Source organism: Xiphophorus hellerii, chromosome 16 (assembly GCF_003331165.1).
Source record: "Xiphophorus hellerii strain 12219 chromosome 16, Xiphophorus_hellerii-4.1, whole genome shotgun sequence".
Lineage (NCBI taxonomy): Eukaryota > Metazoa > Chordata > Actinopteri > Cyprinodontiformes > Poeciliidae > Xiphophorus > Xiphophorus hellerii.
This window is the reverse complement of record NC_045687.1, coordinates 15,620,077-15,632,936: the sequence shown is the minus strand read 5'-3', so window position 1 is coordinate 15,632,936 and position 12,860 is coordinate 15,620,077. Positions and strand designations below refer to the sequence as shown.

Genomic DNA, 12,860 nt, shown 5'->3' with positions numbered 1-12,860 from the left:
TTTACAGATCTTGCGAAGCAGTACGACATCTCTTTTGTCGTCCTTTAGTAAAGATGTAGAGTAACTCCTAAAGTAAATTTATCAGTCTCATTTGTAGCATGATCTGGAATGGAAAATTTAAAAAAAAAACAGTAGCCTTTAATTTTAATGTATTTACTCAAGGTTTGAAAAGTCTGCTAGGACGTAATAGAAGTTTCCTGTAAAACAGATCCTACTCATGGACTTTGGTTTATTTATATTCTTCATGTAGAAAATATCGTTGATATAAGGTAGATTATAAGAGACTGAACTGCTGATCAGTGGGCCAAGCTACTTTTTTACATAAAAATATACTTTTCATTTCATTCAATGATCAAGTTCCCAGAGTTTGGAGGAAGAGTGGAAAGGCACAGAATCCAAGATGTGTAATTTCCAAAAGTTTCCACAATCCATCTTGACTTAACTGAATTTGCTCCATTGTTTTTAGTCAGCGTCTTCTAGCAGTCTTCCTTCACCTGACAATCTTTATGCAGCTGCTAATTTATTTTCCAACAGCACTTGGCACCTACCAACACTACTAGAAATGCCAATACCTGGTCTAATAAGCATGTCATCATGCTTTATTGGTTGGCACACTTGCCAATCGAAGCCCCATAGACAAGTTATGGAGTATTGCTAAGAAAAAGACGAGACATCAGAAGCAACCTGGGTTTCTTTAACACAGCAACACAGCCACTGCAAGATGGATGATAAATCACACCACATTGGTTCAGTAATTTATGCAAAAGACGTCCAAGAGGAACGTTCATTAGGCTGACATGTCTGTATTACCTGGAGGTCTTCTGTAATATTCCCATTTTCTGAACGTTTAAATTTCAGTAGCTGATCTCCATAATCATCAAAATGACCAGAAGTAAACGTTTGAAATATATCACCTGGTGAATGAGTGTGTGAGTTTCACTTTTGCAATTAATTGATTTAACAGATCTACTCAGATAGGAAACTGACTAACATTAGGGAGGGTGATGGAGTTACTCCCTTCAGCTTTGTGTTGGTCACTGATTGTTAGTTTTTTAATAAGTTCACGAGTCTCAGGATTTCAGACTCTTTTTTTTGTATTTATTCTGGCTCCTAGTCAGTTCCTCTAGATCTTACTGGTATGCTATTGGATAGAAAGGTCTATGACCACTACTACCACTGCAACTAGAATTATATAATTGTGGAGGGCCTTAAGCATTAGTCTGAAGAATATGTTTTCATAAAATAGCATCAAAATAATTTGTGCAATACTTGTAAATGGCCTTAAAACTGTGTCTGAACATTGTAGGCCTTGAGAGAAAATGGATATTTTAAAAATAAAAAAGAACGCAACAAGAAGCCATAATGGAGTTAAAATACAATGTACACAGCAGCTTTGAGCATGCACATGTAACCCAGGTTAATATAACCTCATTAAAAGTAAGCCTTTCCATAGAAACTAGCTATAAAATGCATAAATAGGAAATAAGTAAATAGAGAATAAATAGGTCCTAAAATAGTTAAAAATATAAAAAGTAATAATTACAAACATTAAGAATGCTGTATTTCATGTTATGATATTTTATTTGGTTAAAAATTTGTATAAAACAGAGTATTATTTTGTCAGCAGCTAAAACCGTCAAGTTGAATAAAATCTCTTATTCTGAAGGGTCACATTGATGTGTAGCCCATGTGACTTGCTCCAGCCAACCGGGTTGCTACGTTCTCTGGCGCTCGAAGAAGAAGCAGAAAGAGCGAAGAAGAAGGAGAGAGAACGAAGAAGCTAAAATTTGTGCTGTGAAAGAGAGAGAGATAAGAGAAAATAGACGATTAAAAAGTCTACCTGCTGACTGGAAACCTTTTCCATTCTTCGGAGGAGGAGCTTTCCGCATTTTTTTACTGACTGAGTTCGGAGTGTTATAGGCTCTGTTACAGAACTGGACTTGGTGAGTTAAAAAGTGTATTTTATTTTCTGTGAAGGATGTATTTGTAAGACAATTTTATTTCATTGAAACGGAAAGCTAAAGTAGCACATTTATGTTGTTTTATGTTCAAAAACCGTGGAAGTAACGGATGAGCTGGTGTGGGTGAAGCATGTTTCCCCCACACACACGATGTTCAGCCGCCAAATCGGCGAGTATGTTATTTTATTCAGTACAAAGTAAAGCTAAAAGAACTTTTGTTATGCTTTGTTGGTTATTAAACCAGGCCTTTTAAGGTTCTGCTGGAAATTGGACCGGGAAATTCCGAGTCGATTGCTGAGTTGGATTCCGCTAGTGAGAAACAAGATGGCGAGCCTTAACCCAGGAGCCCTGTAACCGCCGTCTAGCAGGAGCTACGCCCTCTGCTGGACATTTCAATTCATCCAAACTGGTATGACCTGCCCATGTTTTCCTGCTGAAATAGCACTGGATTCAGGGAAACGGGATTAACCCTTCAGGATCATCAGAAAGAAAAGACACTGATTTGAAGCACAAGTTATTCGGTCTTTTGCTGGATTGTTTTGTTGTGTTTTATTGTTTTTCTTTTCTCGAACCACATTCAATATCCATTGTTAGTGTTTAATGTGAAATTGTCTGTTGGTTATAATAGAAACAAGAAATGGTTAAAACAGGAAATTAAAAAAAGCTTAACTTCTTAAAAGAACTCTAAATAATTAAAATTAGATTTAAAAGATTAAAACAACCAAACTGTAAATTAAATAGATTAACAGTATCAACTTGAACTTACATGGAACTATAACCTAGGTAAAAATAAATAGTATCCTTTAATACCTAACATTAGGTTTAAAATTTCAAGCAGGGATAAATACAATATTCTGAAAGAAACGGGGAAACTATTTTGGATTCAATTTTGTGTCATTATACGTCAATTGTTTGTAATATTGTTGTTTCTTTTCTTTTCAACAAATAATAAGCCGGCAGTTTAAACTTATTTTCTGGTCTGTGGTCATTAATACACCTGCACATTTCTCTACTCCCATAGCCGAACCTAGCACTGGTCTGATTGTCTGTTCTATAAACTGTAAACACATCATGAGTGTTACACACATACTGTATTGTAAACCTAAAAGGTACAATACCATCATCAAAAATTAAGCAACACTTTTACTCTAGAACTTTCAGGTTTTGTTAAAGATTGAAAAATAAATAATATTACTGATATTACAAGACAAATACAATGGATGGAGTCACTGTCCTAAACTGGTACTCATGGTTCAGAAATTGCTGACTGAGTTTGGCCCATATAGAAGAAATATAAACTAAATTACCTGTTAGTGTTCATATGGTAAACTTATATGTTCCTCTTGTTTTTACTTCATGTCCTTTAGGCTCCCTGTGAGGCACCAATCACTGTCAATGCAAAGCAAAACTCAGATTTCTAGGTGTTGTTTATTGCTGCACCACCTAGTGTTCAAGTATTGTCTAGACAGCTTGAGGCAGGAAATCATGATCCACAGACTCCCTATGAAAGTTCAGCAGCGCTGGCCAAAGGTTTTATCGGGCCTTGAACAGAATTTGATTTGATTTGATAGAAGAAACAGAAGACATTCAAGCAGCTCTGCTGCCATCAAGGAGCCCACAGAAGAAGCATTTTTGCAATGACAGAGTTGGAAAAACCAGAGCACAAGCTGAAGAAACTCACTGCGGCCCTCGACTGTCACACAGGCCATAAAATAATCTTGGTAATGGAGACACTTTGATGGTTGAAATCTCAACATAATTTCCCTCAAGCAGATGTGTTTCTTTAATGAATCCAAGAACATTGAAACTATTTTTTATGTCACACAAAGAGTTGCAAATATTTTGTCTATGAAATTTTCTCATCAAAAAGACCCCAAAAAGACAGTCAAAAAGACTAGTTCAGAGAGAAAAGAAATAAATACGTTTTACAAGTGTAGTAAGGTCATACATGCTGCTTGATGCAGATAATGTGCATTCTCAAAAGATTTTTTTTTTTATGATGATCAAGTAATTGTTATTCAAACTGAATATATTAGACCTTAACATGTATGATTAAATTATTTTTAAACCTATCATTTTTTAATTAAATGGAACCTGTTTATTGATCAGTTGCAATCATATTAGCAATAAATTGCTGCTGTTTTAATAAATCCATACAGTCTTTAGTAGCGTTCTTTACACCTTGACGAATAGGAAGGGTTGATTTAGTTCATAAATATGAAGAAGCGGGTTGATTCTGACATCTGCTGGACACATCTGAGCACAGCAGATTGTTGTGACAGCTGTTCTGTGATTTGTATGTACAGTAGGTCACAGTTTACAGATTGGCCAGCTACCGGCAAACTTTGTCCTATCTCATATTGTGCCACTGTGGATAAAAACGATAAATGACAAACACATTTGCAAAGTATTTGTTTTCATGTTCAAACTTTGCTGCAAAAACTAGAAGTCTGTGCTTTTGTAATGTTGAAGTGTAACATGATATACATTTCCTTTGGACACTTATTGCTCAAATGTAGCATGGTCTACATTAAAATGCTCTTTTTTCACTCATGCTCTGTGTCAGTGGATCAGATGCAGGAATATGATGATCGCAATTACTAACTTGGGTTTGACATACTTGTTATTCAAGGACAAGTTTTACTTAATTTTTCACCTTTAGAGCATTTAATTCTCATATGGCTGAGAGTTTTTCTAAGGTCTTTTGGCCTCATTAGAAGCATAACAACCCTCTGGGAGTTAGTGGGTCTCAAAAGAATATTTAATTTGACCTGATCGGAATTCTGGAGTTGTGCCAAACATTGTTACTCCTTTACTTTGTCAACAAAGAGCCTACAGAGGAACATCCTCGTCCCATTGGACAATCAGAAAAGGAACATTGCCTTCAGAAAACAATCACAAGTTCTGCAAACAGCACAACAAAATGAACTTTAGGTTTCACAAAAAAATACATATCCATTCAATAAATTAGAATATCACCTCATAACCCATTCAATTTAGGAACTTTATCAATAAGTGAAACATATTGTATAGATTAATTACACACAAATGGATGTTTAGAAGGCTTTTTCTTCTGCTAATTGTGATGATTTTCTATTTACAATTAATGAAAACATGATATTTCAAATTAGGATATTACATCAGACCTATAAAATTTACTATTTTTAAAAATAGAAATGTAGGTTTAATTACAAGTATGTTTAATAAATGCTTAAAGGTTGCTACTTTCAACTTTTGCTATGACAAACAAAACTCATTGGGATGTAAATTCTTAATGTATTGAATATGACTGTAAACACATCTTCTTAATAAAGTATCAGTGCATAGAATCCCAGTCTCTTTATTCCTCATTGCATCCCTGACAACATCAAATTAACCTTTAAAATAGTCTAGTTCACAATAAACACACTATTGGGTGATTTAAAAGTAAAAAAACTACCAGATCGATATGAGCAAATAGTATTTTGCTCATACCTTCAAAAATGCTGTGGCTGCGTGGCTGGAATATCACTAAGCCAAGTCCGGTGATATGCGGTTAAGGCTCTGACTGCGATCTACTTTCAGATACATGAGGTTGTTCCATATGTTTTTCGAAAAAACCCCACCTACCTTATAAATATGTAAGCGCTAAGACACTTTGATTTGTTTGTACACCCTCAGTTGTAGCACTGGAGTTGACAAAGCAGCTAAATGTGATTTGACCAGAGTCTTGAAGTCAGACTTTCATAAAGTAAAATAAATAAATTTTTAAAAAATCCTGTAAAGCCTCACAGGAATAAGGTTGGTACGATGATGTACAATTCATGGTTAAAAGTGTCAAGGTGTAGTGTCATGAGACTCAGAGGTAGAGCAAGTGAACCTTTAGGTGAGGCTGAATTCTTGACACACTTGTCCTACGCTGAGCTCTGGCCCTGGGCTGTTTGCTCCATGTCTCTCCCTTATCTTTTGACCCTTCTTCCTGTCTCGCTACTTACTAATAGACGCCACTAGTGCTAAAAAAAATAATTTTAAAAATTGGATGAATGTTCAGCATTGCTTTCCATTCATTTGTCAGTCTCAGCACAATTTCTTGCAGTAACTGTGACTGATATTTGATGGTGTCAGTAGGTGAAGCAAGGCCTCCATCTTGTGGACAATTTGTCTAATGCAGCTTCTTATTTATGCAACAAAGTTTAGCTTGGCTGCTTTTGTTGGTGATGCCATAAATAGTATGCAAATAAAATTATGTAAACTTTATTTATATAGCAATTTTTGCAGATAAAAATCACAGTGCTTTACAATAAAACCAAGTATAAAAACACAAAAAGTAAAACCATAACAAGATCAAAACAGAACATGTGTAACATCGTACACCAGAGTTCTTCAGATAAGAAGTATTTTTTTTTAGCAAAAAGGAATGACAGAATAAAAAGTAACACCAATGTTTCTGAGGTTTGGTTTGCAAAAAGAGGCCAGTACACAAGTAAAGTCTTGCAAACTTCTACAATACAAGAGCCAATAGCAGGAAACATATTTCTAAAAAATAGAAAAATACCACAGGGAGAATGACATTCAGATACGTAGATTTAATCAAGTAAAGATGAATGTCAGAGTCATTATTTCAGTCCTTTTCAGAGACTGTGAAAGTGGAGAACCAGAAACAAAGTTGTGCCACTTAGATGGACGAATGCTTCCACTGACATTACTGACCTACATGACACACAAGAAAGAGAAAATCATTGCTGTCAGCTTTAGAGGACTCGGGTACAATAGGGATCACAGGTGATTGTTAGGACCCCACAATTTGTCCTATTTAAAGACATATTATTTGAAAAATATGCCATTCTAGCTATTTATGGTTTAATTTAAAGAGAGCCAAATTCCCTATGAACCTCAAGATTAGTGGACTTCCACAGGCGTTCTAACTAACAACACTTTCTTTTGGATTTCCACATTGATTCATATGTCTATGGAGAAGTTATTCACAGTGGTACAGAAGCAGTTTTCAGTGGTACCACTATATTAAGAATATCCAAGCAATGATGTTGAAAAGAGTGTTGCAACCATCAACATTAGAGCACTCCCTCAGTCATTTCTGAGAAATAACTTTCTTCAAGATTCTAAGCTGGTGGAAAGGTTAAAAGATACACTGCAATGATTAGTCACGTGAACATCAATAACACACAAATTATGATACTTAGGCCAAGAGCAAAAACACAGTTCAACATGTGACCTATTGTGGGACCAGAGACATGTTAAATGACATGAAAAGACTCAGTAAAAGATAAACAATCTTTTTGGATGATGCTTCATCCACATGCATGTTAAAATTTATGATCAATAAAATTTTCTCACGTTTAATAATGGAAGATAAAGAGTCTGTCAAACCAGAGAGAAAAGCACCAGCAGGACCAGGAAGGCAGTAAATCAAAACACAATAAAATATTTGAAGAAGTGATCTGGATCACCTGTGATTTGAAAGAGGTCAGTATCTACTGACCCACATGACAAACTTTCACACGAACATGGTGGTTCATGGGTAGTATCCCAATGAATGAGTATTAATAGTTGAGAAAAAAATTACATATGCAGCTCTTTCTCCCTCTCGTGGACTATTTGTGTAGCACATGCTTAAGATTTCAACTTTTTAATAATTCTATAGCAACAGAAAGTACCACTTATGATAAGGATTAATTACCCACAACCATAGACGAGGCCTTCTGTCTGTCTCCTGCATTTATTTTGTATTTTAGTTCCTCATCAACAAGCTTGTGAATGCACAGTGAAAAGCAACAATTTGAGCTACATCATTACTGGGCGGGCTGTAAGCACGCAACATTAAACAGTCCATAATTTTCTTATATTTATGCTTTCGGGCAAGATTATGCTATAATATTTAAAGTGGTCTTGATTATTTCTTTTCCAAGCCTTTTAAAAAGTCTTTCCATGATTTTTTTTTTTTTTTCCTGTTTTTTGGTTTTTGGATGCTTTTGCATTCGTCATTCATTTCTATGTGGTCCTAGTCTTTACTATCAAGAATAAATGAAAACCATCTTAGAACAATACCTCATACAACAAGAAAGTCGTTGTAAAGACAGGATGAATGCCAGATCAGCTGAGTAGTTAGACAGTTGCTCAACAAAGCAATGGCTGTGTGTAGAAGATAGCACAGGTTGTTTTAACCTATGGTGAACGGCAGATGGCGCATTTGGAGAAGAAATTCTTAGACTTTTGACTGAGTCACACGTTTCACCTTTCCTGAGTGTTTAGGGTTTGCAGCACCTCTAGCATGAATCCTGTAACATTTGTTCTCTAATATTAAGCCTGATTACAGCAAAGTGACCCAGAAAAAATGTATTAGTATTAAGATGATTAAAAATAAAAATCAACCTACTTTATATGCTCATCACGAGCAGTTTAACCACTAATAACATGTCTTACATCTGATGCACATGAATATTATTTCAAATAGTTTCTGGAACATAGCTTAAATGAAGCTGCTACAAAAAAACTATTGACAAAACATAATATAAGCAGCTTGTTGCACATTAACTTATGCAGCTATTTGAAAGACCACCTGTTTATATCTTGTTTAAATATGCAAGCATGTACCAATTTTTCTCAATAGAAAGGTTGTCAAACACATATCAGGTATTCCTTGAAAATACAAAGCAGTTTGGATGAAAAACAACCTTCCACAAGAATGTGCTGCAACAGAATATTTTGAAACATCCAAATTTCATATTAGCAATATGCACGTCGATCTAGGACATTCAAGGCATTTCTCCAAATCAAATGTGAAGTAGCTGAACTTCATGCAAAGTTGGGGGAAAACATGTTTTTGCCCATATATGGTCTCAGGGAAGTAGCATGCTGACGCAATCTGCGCTACTGTTACTTTAAATGGCTTCAGGAAACAAGGGCTCCCACACACACGTCATGGGTTTTCCTCAGCAAGGCCCCAGAAGAGCAGGATGTACCTAATATGGGCATCTGTCTGTTAACCCCAACCCCCCCTTCCCTCCGCCCTCCCCTTCCTTTTTGTGTTTCCTGCAAAAGGAAGCAGCACACTGGGGGATGGGTGAGACCAGAAGGAAGCTTGAACTAATAATACAGCCTCTCTTCTTGACTGCTCCAGATAGCTGCAGGAGTGGAATGGCATTCATTCTTGAAGTGAAGGTGGCTAATAATAGACAGGAATTCCTTCCACTGCTTTGACTGTTTCCCACTCTTGCATTGTAAAACGTGTATGTGCAGACATAAAAAAAATGTTTGTAGACATAAAAATCCCGCTCTTCAATAGGCTAACCCGAAAGGATTTTAAGAATTCAGAATATTCTGAAATGTTAATTTCCAGCAAAGGTTGGCAGATTTCTTCTAATCTGTCTTAATTTTTAATGTTTTCCAACTGACTGGGTTGAGGCTATTTCCACCACTTAAAAGAAAGCTGCCATCTAAAATAATTGAGAAAAATAGTCATCATTTTGACTTTCAAAGTAATATTTTCTGTTTCAATTACCTTTTTTTTTTCTTCTGATAGTCGCATCACAATTATAGCTGTATTCTATGACTAGTGTCTATTAGTTTTCCAAGTCGTAATTGTTGCTTTCTGTGTCAAAATGTTAAATCTTACAATTGAGACTGTAAAAGACAAACTTACCATATTTATGGATGTGAAAGTCAAAATCTAGTATTTTCCTCTTAGTTGTGACTCTCATAGTCTCAATTGTGATTTTACACCCATATATATGACTTTTAAAATCAAAATTCTGACTTAATCTCATATTCATGAAACGTGTAAATCTTACTTTATATCACTTTTAAAGTCACTCATAATTGTGGCCTTGATTTTAATAATCGTGATTTTGGAAATATAATTTTGGCTTTGAATTACAAAGCCACAATCATGTCTTTCAATCAGGGGTGGAAATTAAAAATTTTTTACTGGCCACTCAGACATTTCACCAGCCACTGTTTTTTCTTTTTTTTTTCCTTTCGATTACAAACCCCACAAGTACAAGCAAATTATAGAAAATCTATGATTTATTCTTAACTCTATGAAAACCAATTTACTGACAATAAGTTTACCATACAGATGTACATATAGAGAATAATTTAACTTAGAGCATAGACACCTTAACAGGGGTGTAGTACATTAAGTTAATTTGAAGTAATTACTAACGGCAAACATTTAATTACACAACCCTAACATTCTTGCAGTTATGTTGAGCATTTCCAAATTTTGGCAACAACTCTCCCTGATAGTATTTATTAAAGATGTGTCTAGTCATTTTAAAAATATTTTAAAATTGTATCAATAGCTGTTTCCTAACTGTTTTATTTGTTTTCCCTTACTTATTACGTTTTCTATTGAAATGAACAATTATTACTAAAATATCTCAAAACGTGTTCATTATTACTTCCACGGGCCATCATTGTGCAAGACATTTATAGCCATATATGTGTGCATTTCATCAATTTATGGCTCATTTTAAAGCTATTTACAACAACTTTTATTTACAATCTTAGGACTTGCTTTCAAGCCAAATTTATAAGCTTATTAAAAATAGTTCACAGTTGACCCACACAGCTGCTCCACGGCCGATGGGCGGGACTTTGCCCTGTGACTGATGACGCTTGGCGTGTGTGACGTCAGCGAGGTTATAAGTATCTGTCCCGCGTGGAATCTGTATTGTGTCTACGAGTGAAGTTGTAGTAGAGCGACGGGGTCATTGAAGTGATTGTTTTCCTTCCTCGGACTAGTTTCAAAACAAGCTGCGAGATGGAGGTCAGCGCCGAGGCCAAGCGGATCATGGTGGTGGCATTGGGCAAACTGTACAGCTCCCGGACGCAGCGTGGGGGTCTGCGGCTGCACCGGAGCCTCCTCTTGACTCTGGTGATGAAATCCGCTCGGGACATTTACCATGCGGCACAGACTACGGCTGAAAGTATGGAGGAAGAGCGCGAGGAACAGCAGCCCTCTGAGGTTAAGATGACCACTGAGGCGAGCGGCACTCAAGAGCTCCAGGGTCCCGCTTCTCTTCCTCACCTGGCCGCCGACGCGGACGCGCAGGGCGACGAGCAAAACCAGGATAGTACTTGTCTGAGCGGGCCGCCGCACCACACGCGGAAAAGACGGGGCAAAGCTACCGCCGAGCCGGACTTCCTGCCGTGTAAGAAGGCAAAACTGGAGTATGGGACTGCTCAACAGCTCATTGTCAGCTCAGTTTTGGTGGATTACGCAAACTGTTGTAGTGAGCTGGGACCTTCCCCAAGCCCCATCCCCCTCCAGACGGTTATAGCAGCGTGTTGAACACCCCGAGAGAGGACTTGTGAAAGTTTTCTACTCGGCCCCGTGGGAGCCATGAACGCCCCACTACGGTGCGCCTGTTCCAGTGTCTGAGCTGGGGTACACGCGAGGGACAGCGAAGGCCCTGAAGGGACAGCTTGGGCTCGTACCAGTTGGATCGCTGCAGTTCACGTGACTCCATGCCTCATAATAACTTCATCTGAACACAGGCGGAACTTCTCAAGGATCGGGACAATTTCTGCCTTTCATCGACTTGCTTCACATAAACGTGAACTCTGTTGCTGCTTCACATAGCAAACTTAATATGAGCTTGTTATTGTCTACATCCTGACTTAACATAGAAGATGTGATAAAGTGTAAAATTCTCATTGACTGCAACTACCTCAGTATTTATTAAAAAACATTTTGTACTTGAAAACAGTCTAAAGTTTTTTTTGTTCTCCCTTTGGAAACACGTAATTCAGAGAGATCCACAAAATTTGCATTTGCATTTGGGAAAACTGTCCGTGTGAAAGTGGTGCCTTTGGAACTTTGTTTGGGTGCTTAGAAGTTATTTTCCTTCCCCCACAGTTTCACATCCCCCCATGCTGATTAGCACAATAAAACCAGGGAGCATTCAGGAGACTGTGGTCCTAAAGAATGATGGGGGTGAGGGGGGGGATGCCATAAAGCCAAACACTAAAAACAATGGAGGGTTTGTTGCTCCTCAAGTATTACTATGATAGTGAGTTGGAGTACACATTTTTTCACCTTAAGAGCATTCAATTATTGTTGCGTCATTAATAAAATGCAAAAAAACAGTATTGTTTAATTAAGTAAATATAGGCAGTTATGACATGAATAATTAAAAGTTTCATGTAACTGTCGTGCAGGGATTCACCAGTAGCTGTGTTTGTTTTGGGGGAAGGGGTAATAGCCCAGAAAGGGGGGGGAGAGGAATTCAGTAGGGGGTGTAGGGCTGTGTGAGGCCTCAACTGAGAGCTTATTCTTCCGGCTGAAACCGGAATGCCGTCTGTGTACGGAGACCTAGATGAGACTGGTCATGGCTGTGAAAGTGCAAGCGTCATACACATTACACACAGACTGGTTTCTCTCACCAACTCATCTGTAAAGAGGAATTGCTGAATTTTACTACATTGTGAATATCAGCCACGGGAAATGTAACCTAGTTCTGATTTATTTTGTTTATTAAGACCTAGGGGTCATTTGTATTTGCATATGTTCAAAAATATTAAAGCCTGTGCACCGTCTATAACACTAAGGCCGGCGTATCGCCCAGGTAGAAATTATGAAGAGGCAATGTGGGAAAAGCAGGATAAGCTCAAAGCTGAGCTGCCAGAGTGACCTGAATTCATCATCAACCACTCACAATGTAAATATAGTCACCTGCCTATAAAATAATGGCTGAAGTCATTTTGTGTCTAAATTATTTTTTGCAATTAAAAGGAGGTGGTGTTTTTTTTTTTTCTTTCAAAAAATGACTTCAGCCATTATTTTAGTTAGGTGACTATATGCAAACATATACAAAAATTGCTGTTATCAATTTTCTGAATGATGCACAGTCTGCAATGTATCACATTAAACCAATTTATTGAATTTAATAATTGTTA

The 12,860-nt window shown here is 37.1% G+C and overlaps 1 protein-coding gene across 1 annotated transcript; it reads left to right on the top strand.

Moving 5' to 3' along the window:
• The first annotated feature begins 10,615 nt into the window (after positions 1-10,615).
• On the top strand, positions 10,616-11,668 carry ier2a (immediate early response 2a). Its single transcript, XM_032588164.1, has one exon. The coding sequence runs from the start codon at positions 10,723-10,725 to the stop codon at positions 11,251-11,253; it is 531 nt and encodes a 176-aa protein (XP_032444055.1). The 5' UTR covers positions 10,616-10,722; the 3' UTR covers positions 11,254-11,668.
• The last annotated feature ends 1,192 nt before the right edge of the window (positions 11,669-12,860 follow it).

What these genes read in the sequence shown, in the direction of transcription:
- ier2a (XM_032588164.1), top strand. Translation starts at nt 10,723, where the DNA reads ATGGAGGTCAGCGCCGAGGCCAAGCGGATCATGGTGGTGGCATTGGGC.